The 23456-nt window shown below is 39.1% G+C and overlaps 2 protein-coding genes across 6 annotated transcripts; one reads left to right on the top strand and one right to left on the bottom strand.

Moving 5' to 3' along the window:
* Nucleotides 1-1933: 1933 nt before the first annotated feature.
* LOC139663953 (myeloid cell surface antigen CD33-like) lies at nucleotides 1934-15471 on the bottom strand. Of its 5 annotated transcripts, none has more exons than XM_071542770.1 (13): nucleotides 15353-15471; nucleotides 8341-8413; nucleotides 7483-7518; nucleotides 6860-6937; nucleotides 5775-6158; nucleotides 5338-5637; nucleotides 4342-4441; nucleotides 4111-4149; nucleotides 3960-3992; nucleotides 3711-3752; nucleotides 3096-3167; nucleotides 2921-2948; nucleotides 1934-2835 (listed from the first exon to the last, which is right to left on the bottom strand). In XM_071542770.1, the coding sequence occupies exons 4-13, from the start codon at nucleotides 6903-6905 to the stop codon at nucleotides 2770-2772; spliced, it is 1110 nt and encodes a 369-aa protein (XP_071398871.1). In that variant the 5' UTR covers nucleotides 6906-6937; nucleotides 7483-7518; nucleotides 8341-8413; nucleotides 15353-15471; the 3' UTR covers nucleotides 1934-2769. The 5 variants fall into 5 exon arrangements, 4 of the variants coding, with proteins under 4 accessions (XP_071398871.1, XP_071398863.1, XP_071398854.1 ...); XM_071542762.1 differs by having other exon boundaries at nucleotides 15349-15454; XM_071542753.1 differs by lacking the exon at nucleotides 8341-8413.
* Nucleotides 11087-23357, top strand: LOC139663943 (sialoadhesin). The gene is made up of 9 exons (XM_071542743.1): nucleotides 11087-11151; nucleotides 11460-11822; nucleotides 12769-13056; nucleotides 14012-14263; nucleotides 21436-21696; nucleotides 21798-21888; nucleotides 22231-22323; nucleotides 22763-22838; nucleotides 22930-23357. Exons 1-9 carry the CDS (start codon nucleotides 11103-11105, stop codon nucleotides 22972-22974), a joined length of 1518 nt encoding a protein of 505 aa, XP_071398844.1. The 5' UTR covers nucleotides 11087-11102; the 3' UTR covers nucleotides 22975-23357.
* Nucleotides 23358-23456: the final 99 nt, after the last annotated feature.

The raw sequence follows: 23456 nt of genomic DNA, 5'->3' as shown, positions 1-23456 counted from the left end.
TGACAGTGGAAGTATGAAAATCTCCCTAATACATCATGCACTTGCACTGCAAAAAAATCTCATTAATATCATTTAGTGTGATATTCAGTCTTCAAATCTTATTAATTGAAACACAAGGAACTGGATAAGTCTTTATTAAATATCTAGATTATTTTAAATAAATTGTAAAATCAGGATGGTTTACCTGGAGAGTTCTATAATTGTTTTTTTTAGAAGAGCTCCTACTTTAACCAAGGTCTTTAAGTAGCCTACACCTAATTTGAAAAAAATTAAACACTTTATTGCAATCTTTCTTGATGATACATTTACATATAGAAATCATATTCATATAATTGCAATATTCTTTGTTTTTTGTAAACAAAAGTGAATAACGGTAAGAAAGGAGAGAACAAAAAAGGAAAACTGGGTAAGAAAATAAAATAAAAAATAATGAATGAATAAAATGAATGAATGTTGAATCACACACAAACAAACACACACACTCACTCTCAGTGTTAAGATGTGATAGTGTTAGGTCTTGATCTACATATCAATTCATGTGCTGATGCCCATTGAGCTACCTCGGTCTCACAATATAGAAAATGTTTACGCATTTGTTCCAGCGTCTTTCAAATTCTGCCTCTTGATTCCTTATTATCCTTTCCATTTTTAATATTCCTTGCATTGTTGATTCTTAACTTGCTGACAGATAGCCTTCAACCAGTCACTTGTTTCATAGCAGCTACTCTAAGAATCCTGTATAAATACTTATCTGAGTTATTTCTAGTTTTGGTATTCCTAAAATAGTACATACCAGAAGAGGTTTAATACTGGGCAGAAAAAGAACATGTGTGACTGAGTTACATGTGGTTTAGAGGTATTCCCACCAGTACTAAAATGGACAATATATTAAAAGTCTGGGCACAAAAAGGACTAAAAACATATTCACAATTGATGATGAAAGATGTAGTGGCATTAAACTAATTTTAATCAATTTAATTTAGCACAATCACATTTTTTTCAAACATCTACAAGTTTGGAACTACAGTATATCATGTTGTATGTCAGCAACACAATTTTAACAATTCTGGTTATAAAGCAAATATTAAGTGATCATGGTGAAATGTCAGAATATAAAATCAGTCATCAAAGCCAGAAGCAGTGATGTTATCAGGTAAAAGCCCTCCACAACTTGATGAAATGGTTAAATTCCACTGGTCTAGTTGTGGATTTAGATACCTTCAAAGTTACCATCACTCCTTCCAATTATATGAAGCCAACTCCAGAAAGTTAATGGAAGATGAAAAAGCAGATTTACTGAGATGGGAGGTTCTTCCCTCATCACTGATTGGAAGAGTGGAAACTGTGAGAATGAGAATTTTTTTTTTTATATCAGTCCTTACCTATACTGGTTCCCCTGGCAACATTCAAACTTTTGAGATTTATATGGCAAAATAAAAAGCCTAGAATTAAAGACACTTCAAATACTACTCTGAGCAGCACAGCTGACAATTTTGGTAGCATGGATGACAAAAATGATAATGAAAAGGCAATGAATGGATAAAATTTACTTTGAAAATATAGTCAAATGTGAAAGGGGACTGAAAATAGTGGCTTATATTGAGTTTTTCCCCAGTTAAATAGAAACCGAGTTTAGAAAATGGGCTGACAACGGGTTGACTGCTATAGGTCAGCTGTTTGATGGGGAAGTTACAAGGTCATTTGAAAAGCTTCAGCGGGATTTTGGTTCACGTACATGTTATTTCTGTAGATTTTTGAAATTGAGACACTATTTGCAAAAACATGTGGAGCACACTATATACTGGGAGAGGTGCCAAAAGGAATAGACAACAACCATCAAATATGTTTACTTGAATTGTTGTTGTTTATTTCAAAGAAAATGATTATAATTTCCTGGAGAAAAACAAACCACCAACAGTGAAAAATTGGACAGAGATTGTGGAAAGAGTGTATACTATGGGGCGTATAACAGCTATAACTTCAGCTAAAGACAGATATTTTTTTTTTACATAAAAAAAACCGCACATACGGTACAAATTCATTTAATACATAGGTGCAGGTGAATATACAGTATGTCTTAATGTTGATGGGTGTATATATATAACACATATATATATAGAGGTGTATGCATGTATGTAGGCTATGTATGTAGATGTATGTATGTGTGAGTGTACATCTGTAAGTATGTGTATATGTATGTATATACGTTTGTATAAATGGGTGTATACAGTATATGCATATACATAGGAAAGGTCTCCCTCACTCCACCCGTCTATTTATTATTATTATTTCTATTTTATTTATCCCTCCTATTTTTCTTCTTTACTTTTATTTACCTTTTAATTTTCTTTTCTCTTAATTTCTATTTACTTATTTATTTACTTTGATCCCATCTTTGAAATCATTCCATACTTATATCCCCTGACAAGGGTGATACCATGCTGATTTTTAAGATTTAGAAATAATGCAGATACCATTACTATTACGTGATGTTACATGAAAATGATATGACTATAATGTAAAAGAGTATTGAAACACAATAAAGACTGTCAAAAATAAATACATTTCAAAAATTATAAGTGAGCATCTGACGTAATTTCCATGAAGATATTGTGCATTACTTCAAAATGCATTTTAATTTTCCTGATAATCAAATTATCAAGATGAAAGAATGAAATACATTTTGCTCTGTAGAAGAGACTGAGTGGAGGTGATTAGATTTGTCGGTTGCTTTGATCTTGACCTCTCTCTTTGGAAGGCAATATCGCTTCAGAGGTTTCCATAGATGTTGAGGTCCGCAGTGTTTGTATAATCAGCATCATCGTCATCAAAGTCCTGTGAGAAATTAGTCATTATACTTCGAGAGCTTGGTAGTGGATGTATTATTTGGGAATAAATCAGCGGCAATTTTAGTACATACCTCATTGTATTTGCTGAATCTTGGCTGGCTGAGGCCCATTAACAACAACAACAACAACAACAAAAAGTTTCATATACTATAATCAACAACAACAACAGCAGCAATTATAATAATGCAATTTTCAATGTACTATATGGTGTCAAATGGTCAAGTTTAAGAGAAGTGAGCCAAGTACCTTTTGGGGGATGGGAAACGAGGCTTGGAGAGTGTCTGGTTGCCTGAGGTTGTTGAACGCACATTATTGGACCTGTGGATCAAAATCTTTATTATTACACTGTCTGGAAAACAATGATTAGCTATTTAACCTTTTTCACTTAGGACACCTACATATGAACTGTACCCAAATCCACCATGTCTTTTTTGTTTGCATATTACACGATAAATCGATCATTCAACATACAACATAGACAATAAAACATGGACATGTATTTGTTTAAATATAGCAAAAAGTACACTTTTGAAAGTCAAGGTTAAGGTATCAACGTGAAAATCACAGCAAGTAAGAAGGAAAGTTTCAGTCACAAATAATATTCACTTATATTCTCACATATTGCAGCACATGAAAGTCCTATTTTTCAGACATTGAGAATCTGCCCCAGAGAGACCTTTTGTTAAAAAGGAGAACAGAAAATATGCAAATTCTATGCATAGACCTTCTAAAAAAAAAACAGAATTCACTTCACCAGCCATGCGTGGGTCCGTTTAAAGTTGAAAGTTGAAAGTGGGAGAGTACAGAACTAATAGATAAGAAATAATAGTAGAAGATAAAGATGCTTAAAATGCCCTTTACCTTTGCTCAGGATGAAATGGTCCAGGGCCCCCAGAATGGATCCTGAGAGTTTCACAAGTACTAATTAACATCATCAGAGTTACACTTATTTCAGCTGTTTATTGATTTCAGCTAAATTCATTCCTGCCTACTTCCCCCTTCTTTTCTCCAGCAGATTCCACAAGTTTATGGGGACAAAATGGATTCCTGTGGCAACTCATGGCCAAAAAAAAAACCAAATTAATCCCCAAAATCACCTGCTTTTCTCACCTGCGAGACAGTCTGGACAGCCGGTTCCACAGGCTAAATGTGACAGAATAGAGTCATTAGTAGGCGTCAGACTGAAAATCTAATCATGATAAGGATGTAAAAGCATTGAAATTACGAAACTGAATCTGCTCTACAACATTTTCGTACTTACTTGCCTTCCCCACTGCTTTGTAGTTCTGTAATACGTCTCCTAGAGCAAACAGAAAATGCCATTTCATTGAGAAACACATACGGTAAACAAACTTTGATGTATTGAGGATGAGGCAGGAAGAGGGTAAATTAATTCCTTTAATTGTTCAAGGATTCTTAATGTGTTTATTACTGATGGGTTTTTGTTCTCAGTCTGTTGGCTAATGCCACCCAGGGGACTGAAAAGACTCACTTGTATTTTTTCATCATGAGAACGCACAGTGCTCCAAAAACCACCGCAGTACCAACCCCAACAGCTGTAGGGACGATGATGTACAGATGGTTTTCTCTACCTGCAAACAGACAGAAATCAGATAATTGATGAGCCATGTTTCCTCTAGGAAGGAGAAAACATCCAGTATGGTCAAAATGAAGGACATACCTACAAAAAAGACTTGTGCTCCCTCTCTACCAAAAATCTATGAAAAAACCAATTGAAACCAATGGGTGACCACTCATGTCTTTGTGATAGAGGCAGAGAGAAATGCATCACAGGATGAAAGTGATAACTCAGAAGGTTAGGTTGTGCTTAAAGCTGGAATCCAGGACTTTTTTTCAGTAATAAATAAAGTTATTTTATCCATCTGGATCAGGTTAAACAATACCAATTGGCAGTATCACCATGGCTGGAGACGCACTCCAGAGACCACTATTGAAATTTTTGACAGGGTAGGACGAAAGACTGCTGACTATCCAACTAATGTTGGCAAACACAGGTTACCTGCACTGGGTAGCCAAGTGCCGCTAGCTAGTTAGCATAGCCGACCCAAAGAGCTTACAGTGAAAATAATTTTTGGCCAACCTGACTGATATACTAGCAGCACACATTGTATGTTGCTGTTACTGTCAAGTTGATATATTTACATCATCATAAGCAAATGAACACTTCCATGGTTGTCTGGTTGTGGTCTGAACATCAGTTCAAATACTTTTCGCTGCCAGACGGGGAGACAAAGCAGGGAAATCCCGGATTTCAGCTTTAAAACTTGCCTCGCCCATTAAGAGATGACTGGATTGATGTCATGCAAGAAGATACACGCCAAACTGGTGCAAACCCCTTCAATACAGAGGGACTTGGTGGTTAAGTATTACCATACTCAGTATGGTAAAAAGTTCAGAAAGTATTATCTACTGCACTTTCCTATCTAGTTTAGGGAATAAATGACCAACAAAGAGAATAAAGGCTCACGTTTTACAAAGAGCTGAAGGGTTTTAGATGAGCTCCCCCCTCCATAAAACTTGGCTGTGCAGGTGATCTCAGAGTGATCGTCCTTCTCCTCAGGAATGAACGTCAGAATGGACTGTGTCTCCCATTCACCATGGCCGTTGTCTTTGTGATCCTCAATGACTCCGTCTTTGGAGCTTTCCTTACTCCATGTGAGTGTAGGCATATTGGAGGGACAGGTGTGCATGATAGAACAGGTGATAATGTACGGGTGACCCTCAATGGCTGTCTTTGTGTGAGTCAGTGTAGGATCTGGAGGCTTAGCTACATGTGAAAAAAGAAAAAGGAAAAAGAGAGACATCATGATGTTACATGAGAAATTGGTGTAGGTTTCTGAAGTCTGGAATGGAGATCTTTTTTGACAATGCAGTGTATACTATATACAAGATATTTCCACGTACAGAGCATTTTCAGCCGGACACAGCTTTCCACAAAGGAGAATTCTCTCTTCTCTGGTATTTCGACTCGGAAACAGAAAGGGCCGTTGTCATGATTTTTTAGTTCAATCATCTTTAAGGTACAGTTGCCGTCTCCCAGGTCTCCCACCAACTCTGTGCGGTCCCTAAAGTTCTCTGTGATACTCAACCTCTCCTCATGATAGACTGTTTGATTTTGATCATCATAAAGATGCCAGATCCCTCTGAGTTTGCTGCTGGGTAGATTTTGTCCAGGATATGTGAAAGAGCAAGGCACCACAACACAGGATGTAACCAGGGCCTTGAGCTCCTTAAAAACCGGGGTGTCCCTTTGGCCAGAAACCACAGGGCTGCTGATAGATGCAGCTGCTGATGAAAGAGAATAATGATGAAAGAGCCTCTTAAAAATCTAGACGACTTCTAGGAAGTCTCATTTTGATCGATTCGATTTGTATTTGGGGTATAGACCTCGTAAGTTGAATGACGTCAGCCTTGCCCAAATATGGCTCATGGTTCCATAGCGATTTCTCCGTAGGGAAAATGAATGGGGTTTCACATAATCGTCTCTGTCACAGTCGACGTTTAATGCAGGATTTTCAAAGTCGGTACGTTTTTACCTGCGTACGTATATTTATGTCTCTAATGGCACTAAGTCTGTTGATTTCTGTAACCGTTTTCTAGTCTACGTAGTATTTTTGCTAGCAACAAGCTAAACACTTCAGTGCATATAATTTGCGTCACCGGCTGGCAGCGGGCTTCTACTCTGATTCTGTACGTTGCTTAGCAGTTCTCAAGGATCAGCGTTGTTGTTGTGCCTCCTGACAGTACCTTTCTGCAGGAAAGCTAATGATCCTAAAACAAACAATTAAATGACTCTTCTCTATTATGTGAAACCCCATTCATTATGTGAAATGACGATTATGTCATGATTATGTGAAACCCCATTCATTTTCCCTACAGAGAAATTACTATGGAACCGTGAGCCACATTTGGGCATGTGGGCATCTGACTTACGAGGTCTATAGGCATGAGATGAGAACCTCAAACAAAGGGGAGACTAATAATGTTACCTTCTAAAAGCAGCCAGAATATCATCATCCTTCTCTGTTTGTCCATACTTGTCTGACTTGTGTTCTTGATTTAATCCACTGTGGGGATGTTTATATGAAATTAAATGAAATAAAATCACAAGCAAGACAACATGCAAATTACAATTGGGAAAGTGGAACTGCATGAAATAGCACTAATCTAAAGCCGTGAGTGCCAAATGTATAACAACATTATTAATGTTGTCATACAGGATACATGTGGAAAAGCACATAATACTTTGAATTTCATTTAAATAGACAAATCGAAGATGAAAATATTTCCTATCATATAATCATATTCATACATCTTCTAGCTTTCTATCTTTATCCATTCATACAATGACAATTTTCATACAACTAGCAGATTAGCCATTAATAAATCTGAGGCTATAAGTCAGAGACAGAAGGTAAACAATAACAGTGAAAGACATTTCATAGTATATCAAACCAAAAATTTCCAAATTGCCCAATTATCAAGTGAAACTGAGGTGACATATTATATGTCAGAAACTCCCAAAATGCCCAGACAAATTAGCTGAACCAACATTCGATGAATATGTTATTGTGCTATATTCAAGAATAATTTGGAGTCACCAGAATCTTACCTGATTCTGCTGCTGTCTGGCTGATCAGAGCTGATTCTGTTTTGCAAAAAAGATCAAACTCTTTGAGAACAGTAACCGTCAGGAGTTATATGACATGCTGCTCTGTAGAGTTACAACAGAATGCACTTTGATGAAAATGTGACCTCTAGGGGTCACAGTAAAACTGTAAATGACATGAGGCATTTCCTGGAAAATGTGACTATTAATGTGCATGCTATTATTAGGTATGAACTATGATCACATAAGTACAAAAAGAGAAAAAAAATAATCCATATATTACTAGTACTCTATAATAGTAGCATATTGAGCACATTTTATTATTGCCAATGTATTGTCACTGAACAAATCAAATGAAACACTGCTATAAATATACTGTGACAGAGCTTACAATAAATACATATCTAAGTCTCTAATATTTACAGAGATAAGACCTTTTCACATGATGAAATGTTGAATCTCTGTGTGTTATTGATTAGAGGAATTTGTGATTGATACAAACAATTGTTTCTGAGATCCATTAATCAGCAGTGATGAATGTGATCAGCGGTGATTAATTGCTGCTTTGATGACAGACAGGGTCAAGTCCTCTGTCCACATGAGAGGTCGGCCTTTAAAATGAGGCGCCTGTCCACCTCTGCTTCAGTTACTGACTGCCTTGGAACATCAACAGATAAACCAAAGGTGACATCTGGTAAGAAGTGACAGTACTGTGGCCTATTTTAACAACCCAGGAAACGACGAATGGGATTGGGGTATGTGGATTCCTTAGTTTGACATGCATATATATTTTTCTGTTAATGTGTAATTAATAGGTATTCATTTGGTATATTTTCTTTGATTTTTCATTGACAGATTTACCCTGAACATCCATTCCTATCATGGGGAACTCGGCATCTAGCGGCCTCATCACCCCGAGTCCCAGGAAACTGTCCTGGGGGCGGCAAAAAGAAGACACGGTCAAACTGGAGGACTTCCTGGCACAGCATGAAGAGGATCTCTGGAGTGCTGAAACGAAGCAAAGCATTGCTGTGCGAAAGATGTACCTGGCCCGCAGCATCCGTTACGTTCACCTAGCTGCCCCAGACAGCAGCAGCTTGTGTCCCAACAGAGGAGGAATGCTAAATCCTGCTTTTGTTGGTGATCAGGGTCCATGAATACGTCAACAACTGTCTGTGGTGACTGCTCCAAAAAACTTTGTTTATTATGGACATTTAAGCACAACACAGCAACTAAGCAAGAAGATCCTGACAGCGCGGATATTAGAAAATAAAAACAAGAATGTCCTTGAGTATGTGCTACAGTGTTTTTCAGTGTGTGGGAAAATGTATGGGTGCTTTAGTGTCACTTTACATTTACAGTTAATAAAATGGAGAAGCTAATTCTTTTAACTTGTTTTCATGCATGGTTTTTGGACTGCAGGGATGCGCACAGACCTAGGAAGGGGCAGGTGAATAATAATCCAATAATAACAATAATAATAATCCAATCCAAAAAAGAACCCCAAACCATATCTTCTTTTAAATGTTCAGGTCCTGGCTCCTGGACCATGGTAAAATTGTACCTTGGAGAATGAGAAGGTAACAGCTAAGAGGAGCTGTGATCTCTGTAGTCATCCTGCAACATGGAAAGTTTATATTTCCATTGATAAACTCACACTTAAAACTTATTTTTGTGAGTGTGGGCATTCCTTATCCTACTATAAAATAAGGGAAAACTCTGTCCTTCTGTCTGTCTGTCTGTCTGTCTGTCTGCATCCATTTTGCTCCTCAATGGGTTGGCCAATCAATCTGAAACTGCACATGGGCATTGAGCATCGGCATAGGCAGGGACTGACGCATTTTTGGCAAGTCTGCACGTAGTTGTGGCGCGCGCATCCCCGAGTATGGACTAGTGTTCTTATGCCCACAAATCTGCACCTAATGTCCTCTAAAACGGTTTCTAGTTAAAAGCCAGTCCTTTGCTCTCAGCACAGCGCCTTACTGTACTGGTGCCAAAATGTGAGTTCATGAAAAGGAAGCAGTGGGTGTATGTAAATAAAGTCTTGATAGTAACAATATCGATGGAAAACCAGATTTTTACATTACTCCTCTGTTTTGTGTACTAAACACATTATGGACATAATCAAGTGAAACTGAGGTGCACTGAATGAAACCATTTTATTTTCATGTTTGATTATCTGTTTATGTGTTTTATTCAGGGGTTCTGCTGCCGTATTAGGAGAAATCACACATCCTGTGTCATTACTCTCACTATCAACTGAGCCAAGGAAGCCCACACCTGTGGTGTTGTGATGATCACATGCTAATTTAAGATAAATATAATTTTTAATTTTTGTGTTTGTTTTTATTTAAATGCATTTACAAAATAATTGCTTTCAAGCAACAATTGCTGTATAATAATTGAATCATAATGTCTCTAAAATGAAAGCTTTGTTAACAATTTCTATTATTATTATTATTATTATTATTATATACTTTGTATATTGCATTCTTGTATTCTGTCTTATCAAGTTTATTTCAAGATATTAAAAACAATAATCAATTCTTGCTTCAGTAGTAAATAGCTAATGTAGCTAACTTGAAATATATTTCAAGAAAATAAGCTTGAGCTTTTTAGGTGCTCGTGGGGTGAGTGTGTGTCTGTGTGTCTGGGGGTGGGGAGGGGGGGGATTCTCTGAGGTTTAGTCTGATACTTGTGGTTTCTCTCCTCTTGAGCACCTAATAAACTATGGAAAAATATAGCAAACGACTCCAAGGTAACACTTATTTCTTATTTTAAAAAAAATCAAACGATAATGAAAACTGTAGTAAAATGAGGACTACACCCACTGCCAAGCAAAGTAGTGCATAATAAGCATCACTTTACAGCCACAGTGTTTCAGGTTGATATGGGTCATTCATCAGCGCTAGAGGTTTTCTCAGTGAACCCAGCAGAGTATTACTGGTGAATGGCCCATTATCAGTGTGATTAGTTAATAGGGCTTTGATCAGGACTGCTGGAAATGGGTTGAAGAAGCCTCGCCTTGCATGAAATAGTTAACATGCCCCACAAAAATAAAATTGGAGAAGTCATGATGGCTAAAATAAAGACATCACACTACTGTTTATCTGAAAAAGGAAGCGAGAGCAGGATGCCACAGACTGTGACATAAATTCCATTGCCGCCAATGCCTGAAATCTCAGATACAGGGCCGACTTGAGACAAAAAGAATTAAATATAATAGTAGACCTAATTAGACATGCTCAGGAGTGCATGTCGTACTTTTTTTAAGTAGTAGTATTTTTTTAAAGTTTAGGACAGTAAACCGTGAAAAATATACGAGCTGGAAGAGAATAGGTGAGAAAAACAAGACTGAAAAAAGTGAATGGTAAATGTAAAAATGTAAAATTGTAAAAATGTAAAACAGTAAATGTTATCTAAAGTCCACTTGGACTTTTGAAAGGCTCAATAGAGGAAAGACAAGTTTTACATATATTACAGTTGGTGTGTGGTGTATTAAGGTGGAATGGAAACTAGATGACTCATTTCTCTTTAAAGGAAACTGACCGTGGCATCACACTATTGCCTGGTTTGTCACTTTATGTGTCACTTTATCTGCAGGTCCGACCCTGAGAGGCAAGATGAATGCTGTACAAAGGCCACTCTTTTTGCTGTGCCTTGGTTTAACAGGTATGGTACATACTTTGTATATGCAACTAGAATTTTGTATTGCTGATAAGAAGTGCTCTAAAACATAGACCTAAAACATGCAGTACATGCACTTAGTTTTTCATGTTTTTTTGGTGTGCAGAACTTTAATTGGCTCCTCAGCTGTATCCTTTTTTTGCTCGAACACAAGGTAGCTTTTCCAGTAACATTGTGTTTCCTAAGTGGATGTAGCCTTCTCCTTCTCCCTGTCTCTTTCTCCTTCTCTTTTTCTTTTCGCTTGCTCTCTCTTTGTCTCAGTTGATTACATTTTCCTCTTTGCTTTATTCCAGTTATTCAAGCTGATGCCTCGTCTTGGACCGCTGAGGTGCCGTCCTCAGTTAAAGGCCTGCTGGGATCCTGTGTGGTGATTCCCTGTTCATTTAACTACCCAGACCCAGGGAGGAAGGTCACTGCATTCACTGGGATTTGGACTGAGAAGACAAATCATATTATCTACCACCCAGTTGAAGCTAAAATGATGCAGCAGTACAGGAATCGGGCAGCGCTGGTTGGAGATCTCAGCAAGAAGAGCTGTTCACTGAAGATAGATCCCCTCCAATCAACTGACACAGGGCCTTTCCATTTCAGGATTGAAATGGAAGGCTATGATAATTTTTCCTATCTAGATAAGGAAGTCTCCATTACAATGACTAGTAAGTAAGATTAATAATCATTGATAATCAAACTCTTTAACAATACAGCAGGGTTACGACTGGATACCTGTCAACACTCTTTGTAACGATTCTCACTTTTACCATGACGACTGCTGTTAATCTCAAGTATTGTTTATAGTTAATCACTCTTTCCACTAATTATTTGTACTGGTCAGTGGTCAGTTAACATCCTACAATAATTTTCCCAGTAACGAGTAGTGTATTGAATTACAATTTCAATTTCAGTAGTAATAATATTACATTTATACACTCAATCAAGTCTCCATTACAATGGTTAGTGAGTAAGATTAATAATCATTGGTAATGACATTCTTTAACAATACAGCAGGGTTTCCCACTATGCTTTATTTCAGTTATTTCGTTTGCCTTGTATTGGATAGGTAAGGATTCAACTACAACCTAAGGCAGGGTTTCCCCTAACAATATTACAGTTACAAATCAAATTGGTCACTGTGTTTAACTTTGATGCAAAAGGATAACAACAACATGTGACATCAATGCTATTTGACATCCAGACTGCCTGGGAATAAAATCAAGAGATGTCTTCCTGTTTCAGAAATAATATGTCTTTATTTTAGCCAAAATGACTTGCATCTCACTTAGCACATTGCATTTAAGATCACTTTATTAAGGGGAGTTTTACCTCTAATTTTACATGTTACAAACTAAGTATATTATAAACTATAAACCAAGAGACCACTTCAAGAACCCAGTGGAAATCTAAAAGATTCTGTGATATCCAAACAAGTAAAAGGCCAGCATAGCCACCAAAAGACACAATAGTGCTATGAGTTTGTTCCTATATGCTGGAAAATCTCTCCCTTAATTTCACAGGTCAATTTGGCACCATTGGCAAACCAAATATAGGTGAAATGCTGATATACAATATCATTATATAACATCATGACCTTTTCTGTTGCCATAGGCTCTCCAGAACCGATCACTATGCATGTGAATGAGGTACCGCTGGGTGAAACTGTGTCTGCCTCCTGCTCTGCGTCTCACTCCTGCCCCGCTGATCCCCCCGTCTTCACCTGGAGTCACTCTGGAAAACTAAATTTACAATCAACGGGGCTTGACAGCGGCCAGTGGGAAGCAAGATCATCGCTGACCTTTCATCCCACCCGCAATGATCACAACAAGTCTTTAGAATGCACCGTAACATACAGAGGAGGGCAGAGCATGAATAGCTCCATGGTCCTCAAAGTAAAATGTAAGTTAGGTGTATATTCCTTAATAATAAAGGCTGCAAACCTTTAGAATGCACTGAGGTCGAAAGAGCAAACAGAGAGGCAGGCGTTTTGAGCGATACATTTTACGATGACGATCTGTTAGACGTTGGGTTAAGCTGCACTGGCATTCACACCTGACAGACCAGACAGACTTTTCTTCCGATAGCTTCTAACCAGACAAATCGAGTCATATACAGTAAAATTAACTTCTGCAGCTTCTGTGAGTCAGGTCAAGTCATTGTCAGAGGATTTAAAGTCATCACGTATTCATCTGCACAGGAAAAAATCATGTAGCCTCACGTTGTCACTCACTCTCACTTACACTGGCTGGCATGTCAACACAGCATCAGTCTCTCAAATTCTGTCATTTTCTGTCCGTCTCCATCATGCACCTGGATTGTTGCAGTCTCCTTTATGGCTCGCTGCCATGTTATTTTCGGCCTTTCAGCCCCTACTTCGCTGCACATATATTTTTGGGGATGTAGTGTTTTGCTTATGTGCTGTACTTCCCCAAACCAGCTCTAACACTGCTTTGTAACAGACTAAAATACTCACTGGACATGTGTGCAAAACAACATGTGTGCGTGGTTCCAAAAAGCATATGGGCTGAAAGATGATGAAAAGAACTCGCACTCTGGCTATGAAAGTAATAATCCAAAATAGAGACTTACTGATGCAAAAGAAATGAAAAAATATTTATTTACATGACGTGCTCAAGTGCAAAAAATGTGATAGATGTGATAGAATAACAAAAAAGTTTAAGTTCTCCTGAATAACTCCAGGAGAACTGAAGATGGTCATTTTTTTTGCATCAGTAAATCTCTATTTTGGATTATTCCTTTCATAGCCAGTGTGCAAGTTCTTTTCATCATCTTTCAGCCCATAACACAATTACTGCCATGGTATTACACACTAATTGTGTCCCTCTCCATGCAGACGCCCCAGTGAATGTGAAGGTTGACTACAAGTCAAGTGTGAGGGAGGGAGAGGCTGTCCAGCTGAGATGCTCCAGTGAGGCTTACCCTGCTGCACACAGATACCAGTGGCGTGATGACAGCGGTGCTCTGCTGTACAGTGGACACCTCTACACACTGGCAAATGTCTCCAGACACACAGGTGCCCTCTACTGCACTGCCATCAACACAGAAGGACAGGGCAAGTCCAGCCCGGTGCAGCTCAATGTGCTGTGTAAGTAAACAACAGAGGTGGGGACTCGAGTCACACGACTCGGACTCAAACTGCTTGAGACTTGACTTGACTTGGGTTCTGGTGACTTGGGATTTGACTTTGACTTGTACTTTGATGACTTGTGTTTGTGTAAATGACTTGAAGGTGATGAGATTTGTTCCACCAGACGACTGAATTTAAATTCTGTTTTCTGAATTTGTATGGGATCATTGAATTTATTTGAAACTGATTATAGAAATCAAAATCATGATGCATTTACCGAGTTTTTATGCTACTAAAACGTTCTTGATATTTTGTTTTCTTTCTGATATAAAATTGATACTGGACTCTTGATTTTTTTCTGACTTGACTGGGTGTTCTACATTTAGACTTGAGACTTGACTTGATACTTCCGATTATTCCATTGTGGGTATACGGACATTTCCAGGTCAGTTTACTCCCGTGCCCCAGTTCTCAGTTTGGATATCTGGGAATTTCAGGAACCAGAAATGTCCACACACTTGTGGACATGGCTGCTGCCAGCGATTCCTGTCTTCCGTCATGCTTAACGTTCTAAAGTGTTTTTATCCTTTTAATCGGCCAGTAGGGCCTATCATTAACCGATCTTGCAGTCCTTTATGCTCTTTTAACCAACCGTCTACATTCCTGCCCGACCTCAACCTTATGTGGACGGATTACAAAGTTATTGCCTATTGTTGGTTAGCTGGGAACCAAGCTACACCAACGTCAAGAGCTCGATCACCGCAGTAAGTGTTGCTTCGGAAAGCACTCTCCTGGTTTCCAGTCCTGTTGTTTTATTGCCGTCCTTGAATGTGGACCACAGCATCTTATTTTATGGTGGTTGTTTTCCTGACTGCTACGGTTGCTACCAAGTAAGCAACGTAGTCATTTCGCACAATTCAACACCGCTGCCGAAGTTGTTTCTGTTCTCTGCTTTCAGTCTCCGGACCATCTCACTAACGTTAGCCTGACTGTGTGCGACATACTACAGTTCACCCCATTTCCCTGCTGGTACTGACTGTGAGTCTGTGATCTAAATGGACAGCTAACGTTACTAGAAGGATAACTTGGGTCAATCTCCTTACGTACTTTGACGATCCTGTCTCTCCAACCGTCCGACTGAAGTCTCCTCCCGAAGAATGGCTACGACATCAGCACTCAAAGATATAAACACTGAGCTGCAATCCAGTGAGCTCCTTATCATGGATATTCTCCAGCGACAAACGGAGCTCTCTTCCCGGTCGGCTAGCCTGGCTAGAACAGCCGGGCTGTCAGTCCCCGTTGGTCTCGGCAAGAGCTGAGGAGAATCATCTTCTTTATTGGGGTCGTAGAGAGGAAGGGAAAACTTCCTCCTGCCTTTCACCACCGTTGCCCAGGAGGGAACAGCTGGGAGCGGGGCTAGTGCCACCCACTTGTGGTGAAAGGCAGGAGGAAGTTTTCCCTTCCTCTCTACGACCCCAATAGAGAAGATGATTCTCCTCAGCTCTTCAACCGCTTTGCTCCTCTGGCTGAGGTCACCGACGACCCAGTTTCCCCACTTTCTCACGCTCTTGAAGCCGATCGGATTATAGCATCATCCAACAAGCGCTACCCACCACCCACTTCCAGCTCCCGGGCAGTGGCGCCCCCAGAAATTTTTCATAGGGGTGGCCACTGAAAATCTAGGGGTGGCACAACAAAACCAAAAGCCATAACCGAATTTCAGGAGTTCTATTATGCTGTTGTAGTGTATAGGCTAGTTGAAAACTATGTCAATATGAGAGTTAAGGAATCGCATACTGATATACTTTGGTTTCTTATTTTACAGTTAATGTTACTAATTATCTGATGTGCATAGACTAATACTATGCACATCAGTGCATAGTATTAGTATTAGTATAATAATTAGTACTACATACGGTTTGTCACCAGCAGACCACCACTGTGAGGATACCACAACACTGAGCATTTAGTGCATCACGATAAAGGGCTATATTTGAAAAGGTGATATAATCTATATCAATACAGATGAAATCAGTCAGGGATTGCCATTGCCATTTTTAGCACTTTAATTTGGTAAATTTCAACTATAAATATTGAAATTAACCAACACCAGGTAACAATAAATTCTAATAAACTATAACGTTGTCTAATAACAAACTATAAACAATTAAAAGGTGGAGTAAAGGGATGGACATGTAGAGAGAGGAACTGAGCCTGATGATGCCGTTCCACCGGCAATGGAAATGTTGTTGGTGCTTGCACTACTGAAAAGGTCAGCAATTTTTGCACATTTTGATGCCTCAGCTTCACAGGCCTTTATTTTTTGTCCCTTTTTGTGTTTTGGAAGGATTCCTTTCCATTTTGTTAAGTTTTACTGCTGTCTGATCATGCTGATCGGCTCATCTGACGCTCCGTTCGCGAGGGGTGGAGGCATCTCTTACTCACCGCTCTCTCTCTCGCTCACTCACCTGTCTCTGTCTCTCACTCTCTCTCTCGCTCACTCACCACTCTCTCTCGCTCACCCACCTCTCTCTCTCTCTCTCTCTCTCTCTCTGTATAACTGTAAAAAAAAAAAGGGAAAATACCGGAGATTTACGGGGGAAATTACCAAACGGGAGCACGGCGGGAGAGGGGGTGAAAATACAGGAGAAAAATGGGAGAGTTGACAGGTCTGAGCTCAGCTGCTGCTGGCAATGAGGCAGACTGTCATCTGGCAGTGCACTGTGCAGCAGCAGGCCAGGGGAGGGGTCGGAGTGTGACGCAGTGACGGACAGTCAAAAGCGGCTGGCTGGCTATGCATTTGTTATTTTCTTTCACATGAACTATTATGAAAAATATACATTATTGATTTAAATGAATAGTACCTAATGTAAAATATCAGATAGAAGCATATTATGCATACTCAGAAGCATATTATGCATATGCGACTAGCGAGGGGGGCCAGTGGGGGGGGCCAGCGATTGTATCAGGGTGGCCGTGGCCCCCCCTGGCCACCCCTTGGCGGCGCCATTGCTCCCGGAATAGCTCTCCCATTGGCAAACGTCCCCGACTATCAGCCTCAGTATCCGTATGTAGTATTAATCCCGGAGATAACTCCATTCGGGCACCCGGTAACGCTGCTGGTACAGCCAATGCCTCCCTTTCCACACCGCTGGCACTGGAAACAATAATAAGCCCGAAATTCTGATTTTAGGCGACTCCATTATCAGATTTGTGGATCTACCTGGTGCCATAGTATACTGCCTTTCTGGTGGCAAAGAAGCAGATTTTATTGAACTCTCACCAACGCTGATTGAACTTCACCCTTCCACACAGTCATAGTGCATGCAGGAACAAATGACCTCATGTCCAGACAATCAACTGAGCTCAAGCGCGACATGGAATCATTGGCATTAACTATTGAGAGGAGACTTGTTGATTGAGAGCCTGGGCAAACGCTGTCTGGCAGGGCAGGCCAGGCAACTGATGTCGAATTTTATCAACTATATAGCTTTTAACTCCTTCTGACCCACATCTCAGCAAGACCCTAACAACCTCATCTTGATTCTAAACACACCCACTCTTGATAGACAGGGTCCTGCTGGCTCATGGCCTGTTTTTTACTCATTCAAATGATAAAACTCCTAATGATAGCTGCCAAGTCCCAGAAAATCCCCACAGTATTGATAACCATTTACTCCACACTATAGTCATATCCCTGTCATAATCAGTGATAACCGGGATGTTAAATATAAGAGCTACAACTTTCGAAATCAGAATAACATCATCCACATTAAGACCTCTCTTTTTTATCCCCTGCCACTTTGCAAAATGATACTTTAAACATTGGCTTTATTAACATTAGATCACTTTCTACTAAATCACTGCTTATCCATGATATGATAAATGACCACAGTCTTGACTTTATGGGCTTATGTGAAACCTGGCTAAAGCTAAATGACTTTGTAAGCCTAAATGAGGCATCACCTCCAAATTATACTAGTGTCACGTGAATCAAGAAGAGGTGGGGGCATAGCTGCTATATATGACTCCAGATCATTAATGATAAACCCAATTAACACCACTGTTTTTACGTCATTTGAGGTACTTCTTATGCACTCTAAGTTGCAATCATTTTATTTTATATCAATTTTATATTGACCACCGGGGCCTTATTTCCAATTTTTATCAGAGTTTTCTACCTTTCTTTGTGACATACTGACACAAATAGACAGTCTTTTAATTATGGGGGATTTTAATATTCATGTTGATGACAAATCCGAGCCATTCAGTAAAGCTTTCCTAGGTCTCATAGATTCTATTGGTTTTACACAGCATGTTGAGGTACCTACTCACCTCTATGGCCACACGCTTGACCTAGTCTTGACATGTGGTCTCTCATTTTCAGATCTAGTTATCTCACCACATCTACCTGTCCTTTCAGATCACTGCTTTTTTACTTTTAAGGTTACATTGTCTAGGCATTGTATTAGCCACACTGAAACCTACACTACCCGTCGTATCGACTCAACTACCATTCATAAACTTGCTGAGCAACTCGAGTCTGCTGTAACCACCATAGATCAGTCCTGCTGCCTTAACAAGTTCACTGACAATTTAAATCTCACATTGCTGAACGTGTTTAATTCAGTTGCCCCCCTGTCTACTAGGAAAGCTAGACTAAACCTGTCCCCCTGGTACAATCAAGACACTCGGTCTCTTAAACAAAAATGCAGAAAACTTGAGCACAAATGGAGAACAACCAAGCAAGAAACTCTTCATGCTGCTAGAACTGCTCATTTCTCTGACCTGATACAAAATAATAAAAATAACCCAAAATTTATTTTGGGTTATTTGTAAACCGCTTGTAAACCGCCCCCTATATGTAGCACCTCCCTTACTGCAACTGACTTCATAGAGTTCTTCACCACTAAAGTTGATGAAATCAGAAAAACAATATCCTCCTCCTTCTCAACTCCCACCGAGGATGAGGTGATTACACCTGAACATTCTTCTTTTTGCAAGCTCACCCACTTTGAAATAATCTCCCTTGAAACACTCTCTAGACTGGTACTTTCCTCCAAGCCCACTACTTGTTTACTTTATCCTATTCCTTCTAAGTTTATTAAGGACCTTTTTCCAATTCTCAGCCCACTATTACTACAGATAATAAACATCTCTCTTATTAGTGGAATTGTGCCTTCATCTTTTAAAACAGGGGTTATCAAGCCACTTCTAAAAAATAATAATCTGGGCATAATCTGGACCCCGATTTGATCAGCAACTACAGACCAATCACAAATCTGCCATTCTTTTTAAGACTCCTTGAAAAAGCAGTGGCTCAGCAACTCATAGATCACTTTTTATCCAATAATCTGTATGAACCTCATCAATCCGGCTTCAGAAAATTCCAGAGCACAGAAACTGCTCTGACTAAAGTGGTAAATGATTTACTACTTTCTTCACACTCTGGCTCAGTTTCAATACTGGTGCTCCTAGACCTCAGTGCAGCATTCGACACGATTGATCACCACATTCTATTAGATCATCTAGAAAGTTATATTGGTCTCACTGACACTGCTCTCTCCTGGTTTAGATCATATTTATCTGACAGATCTCACTTTGTTTTACACAACAACTGTTCATCAGACCACACTACGGTCAGTTATGGTGTGCTACAGGGATCTGCGCGGTGCCATGCCATTGTTCCGACAGCCCATTATTCCGAAACCCCAATAGTCCGAAAACTCCATGCCTGGCTCCATCCACAACCATGGCTTCTGACAGTCTTGACCGTAAGCTTGCTCTAACCCTAACCTCAGTGACCCCATGCCTCAACCCAACCACCTCCGGGATAACGGGCTGTTGGACAAATGGGCTTTAGGTCCAATGGGTGGACATTTTTCGAATGCCTATTAGAAATCAAACAATGGATGTCATCTAACTTCCTCCTTTTAAATGCTGAGAAAACTGAAATGCTAGTTCTTGGTCCAAAGCAGATTAGAAACAAATTCAGTGATCTCACTCTGAACTTAGCTGGTTCCACAATTTCACAAAGCCCTAGTGTTAGAAATCTCGGTGTCCTATTTGATCCAAATCTCTCTTTTGGTAAACATATCAACGTCATTACAAAGACTGCATATTTCCGTTTACGAAATATTGCCAAGATCCGTCCCATTCTTTCCATGGCTGATGCTGAAACACTTGTTCATGCATTTGTCTCATCTAGGCTTGACTATTGTAACACCCTTTTCTCTGGTTTACCTAAATCAACTATTAGCAAATTACAATTTGTACAAAATACTGCTGCTAGGATATTAACCAAGACTAGAAAATTTTATCATATTACCCCTGTTCATACTTCATTACATTGGCTCCCTGTACATGCTAGATCTGACTTCGAGATTCTACTTTTAACTTATAAAATATTACACGGACTTGCACCATCCTACTTATCACCTATGATCACCTCACGATCACAAAATGCCAGTCTCCTGACTATTCCAAAAATAAATAAAACATCAGTAGGTGGCAGGGCTTTCTCTTACCAAGCCCCTCTTCTCTGGAATCGCCTTCCTATCCAAATTCGAGAGGCTAGCTCGGTTGACTCATTCAAAAGTAAACTCAAAACACATCTATTCGCATTAGCCTTCAACCTCATTTAGTCTGCCCTAAATACTAAACTACGGTTATCCAGTTTATATTCCGTTTTGTGTGCACATGGTTACGTATATGTACTGTATGTTACACATTTTTGTGTTTTCATCTGTATCCAGGTATGAATGTACAGGAGTTTTATGTGCATATTGTGTATTGTTGTATTTTACCTCACTTTTTATATTTTTAAATATTTCAAATATTTTGTTTATAATGTTTTATATGTAGTTTATCTCACTTTTTTACATTTTTATATATTTTGCTAATGTTGCTCATTATTGTTTTATTTTATGTACAGCCCTTTGAGACATATTTTGTGATATCGGGCTATAATAAACTTTGACTTGACTTGACTTGACTTGAGACTTGTGCCTCAAGACTTGAGACTGACTAGGGACTCCAGCAAAGTTGACTTGGTCACACCTCTGGTAAACAATGAAATGAATCTCGAAATAAACCATTTTGAGTAGAGATACTAAGAAGTAAAGGAGAGAATTTGATGAATACGATAACTGCATCATTCAATTTGCCACTGTCATTTCATGTCCTTACAGACCCGCCTGAGATTAAGGCTGGCTCCTCCTGCTCTTCAGATTCAGCTGTGGTAACCTGTGTGTGCATCGCGGAGTCCAAGCCTCCCAGTATGATCCAGTTTTTTCTTCCTGACAAAGTCCTGCAAAGCACTAAGCCAGATAAACATAGCTCTGTTACCATCGGGATCCTGAAGGGAGATCTGGGCTCCTCAGAGCTTGTCCACTGCCGTGCAAACAACAGCCAGGGCAACGCCTCCTTCACTTTCTCTGTTCCTGCTAACAGTAAGGAGATATTTAGCACGACATGTCGTCTCAAAATTGCTACAATGAATTGTATATGGTCAAGAGAAAAATGATGGTGAATATGGTTTCTGTTTGGACAGGTAAGATCACGAGTCTTCATATTGCCATCACCGTTGCAGTATTTGTGATTATAGTGATATTCTTAACAGCCTTGGGAGTGAGAAAGAAATGGTAAGTTTGTGCAGACAACTTTACTTGCGAGTTTATTCATTTTATGTATGGAGAAGATTGATCTTGCTTTTTATTAGGTGCATTTTTAGCAATAACATACCTGTGTGTGTGTATGTGTGTGTGTAGTACATATACAGTATGTTTGTATGAGCAGAAATGTGTCCTATGTGTGCATATTGCATAACAAACCATTATGGGAGCAGGAGGCCAGAGTTTAGATTTGATTTGATTCCATATGATATTTCAGTGTTGCAGCTTACAAGGTTTTAGTACTTTCGAGCAGTTTTCAGTAGAGTGAGCAGTTTTCCTCTGGTCCTAACTTGGATATCACTTTTCTGGCAGCAGGGGGAGCCATGATGACGAGCCAACATCCAATATGCAGGACATGCATGCACCCAAAACTATGGAGCTCCCTAAGTATTCCTCGGCAACAAGGTTTCAACTATTCACCTCAGTTTGGAATAAACAAAACATTAACATTAACATGAGTCAAATGTTTGTTTCCAATGTCTATTATTAATAGTAATTATTCAGTAAAGATTGCAAAACGTATACTACATTAAAGTAATATTATCATGCTAATAATTATTCGTTATCACCAGAAATTACCGTCATTTAACCAAGAAATTACACATTATAATACAAAATAGTTTCTCGTTATTAGCAGAAATTACCAGTTACTTTCTGATCATTTCTCTGTAATTACACAGTTATTACCCTGTAATTTGTGTATCATAATGTAAAGTGTGACCCAAATGTTGCCCCAGTCCCATTTTTCTTTACCTTGCCTTACTCATAGCGATAAATGTATACAGTCTTTGCGCTTCTTTTTAATTAATGCAAAACCTTGTTATTTTCTGCACTCTGTCCTTAGCAAAGGGATGAAGAACTGTGATGATGGAGCATTTTCTAACTGTTACACCAATGACCATGTATATGGCAACATGGAGGTATGTATAAGGCCTTGTTCAGTGTTCAGGTTTTCCCTCATGTTTGCATGCATGAAATGAAGAGAAGACATTTCTCTTATTTCCTTTACAGGCTGAATGGGCAGCAGATGACGATGCAGTATACGCCAATGTGTAACATCAATTAGAAAACCTTGGAATTAAGTGGCAAAAAGGCTGCAGTCTTTTCTGTGTTTATGTATTTTTTGCCTACCTGATATGATTGTTTATTCGGGCCATGAAAATGGTGGAAATAATGATATGCTATTTTCTGTGTGTGTTTGTCTCAGCAATATTCAGACATAGCCATTGTTTTTTTTGTTTTTTTTTCTTACTGTCATTCTCACATAGCTGACAGGTATTTTCCCTTAAATCCCTTATGCCATAAAATAATCTCCATAATTATTGTACTTATGAGTGCTGAAGTCAATGTTCCTCTACTCTAACTTTTTATGAGTGCTTTTAAGCCAAACGACTTGTCTGACAAATAGCAATAAAAGTGAGCTGTGAAAATCACCATTAAACCATTATATGAACACATGAAAGTGTATCCTTAGTGTTTCTTCTATATTAGGCATGCTTTATCATTGTGACTGGTAAGAGTGAAACATGACTAATGCG

This window comes from Centroberyx affinis, unplaced genomic scaffold (genome assembly GCF_046629955.1).
Source record: "Centroberyx affinis isolate AG114_WGS23_722 - 3 ecotype Tasmania unplaced genomic scaffold, CSIRO-AGI_Caff_v1 ptg000230l_1, whole genome shotgun sequence".
In the NCBI taxonomy this organism is placed as follows: Eukaryota; Metazoa; Chordata; class Actinopteri; order Beryciformes; family Berycidae; genus Centroberyx; species Centroberyx affinis.
Note: the sequence above shows the minus strand (reverse complement) of the source record. Positions and strands in the feature narration are given on the sequence as shown.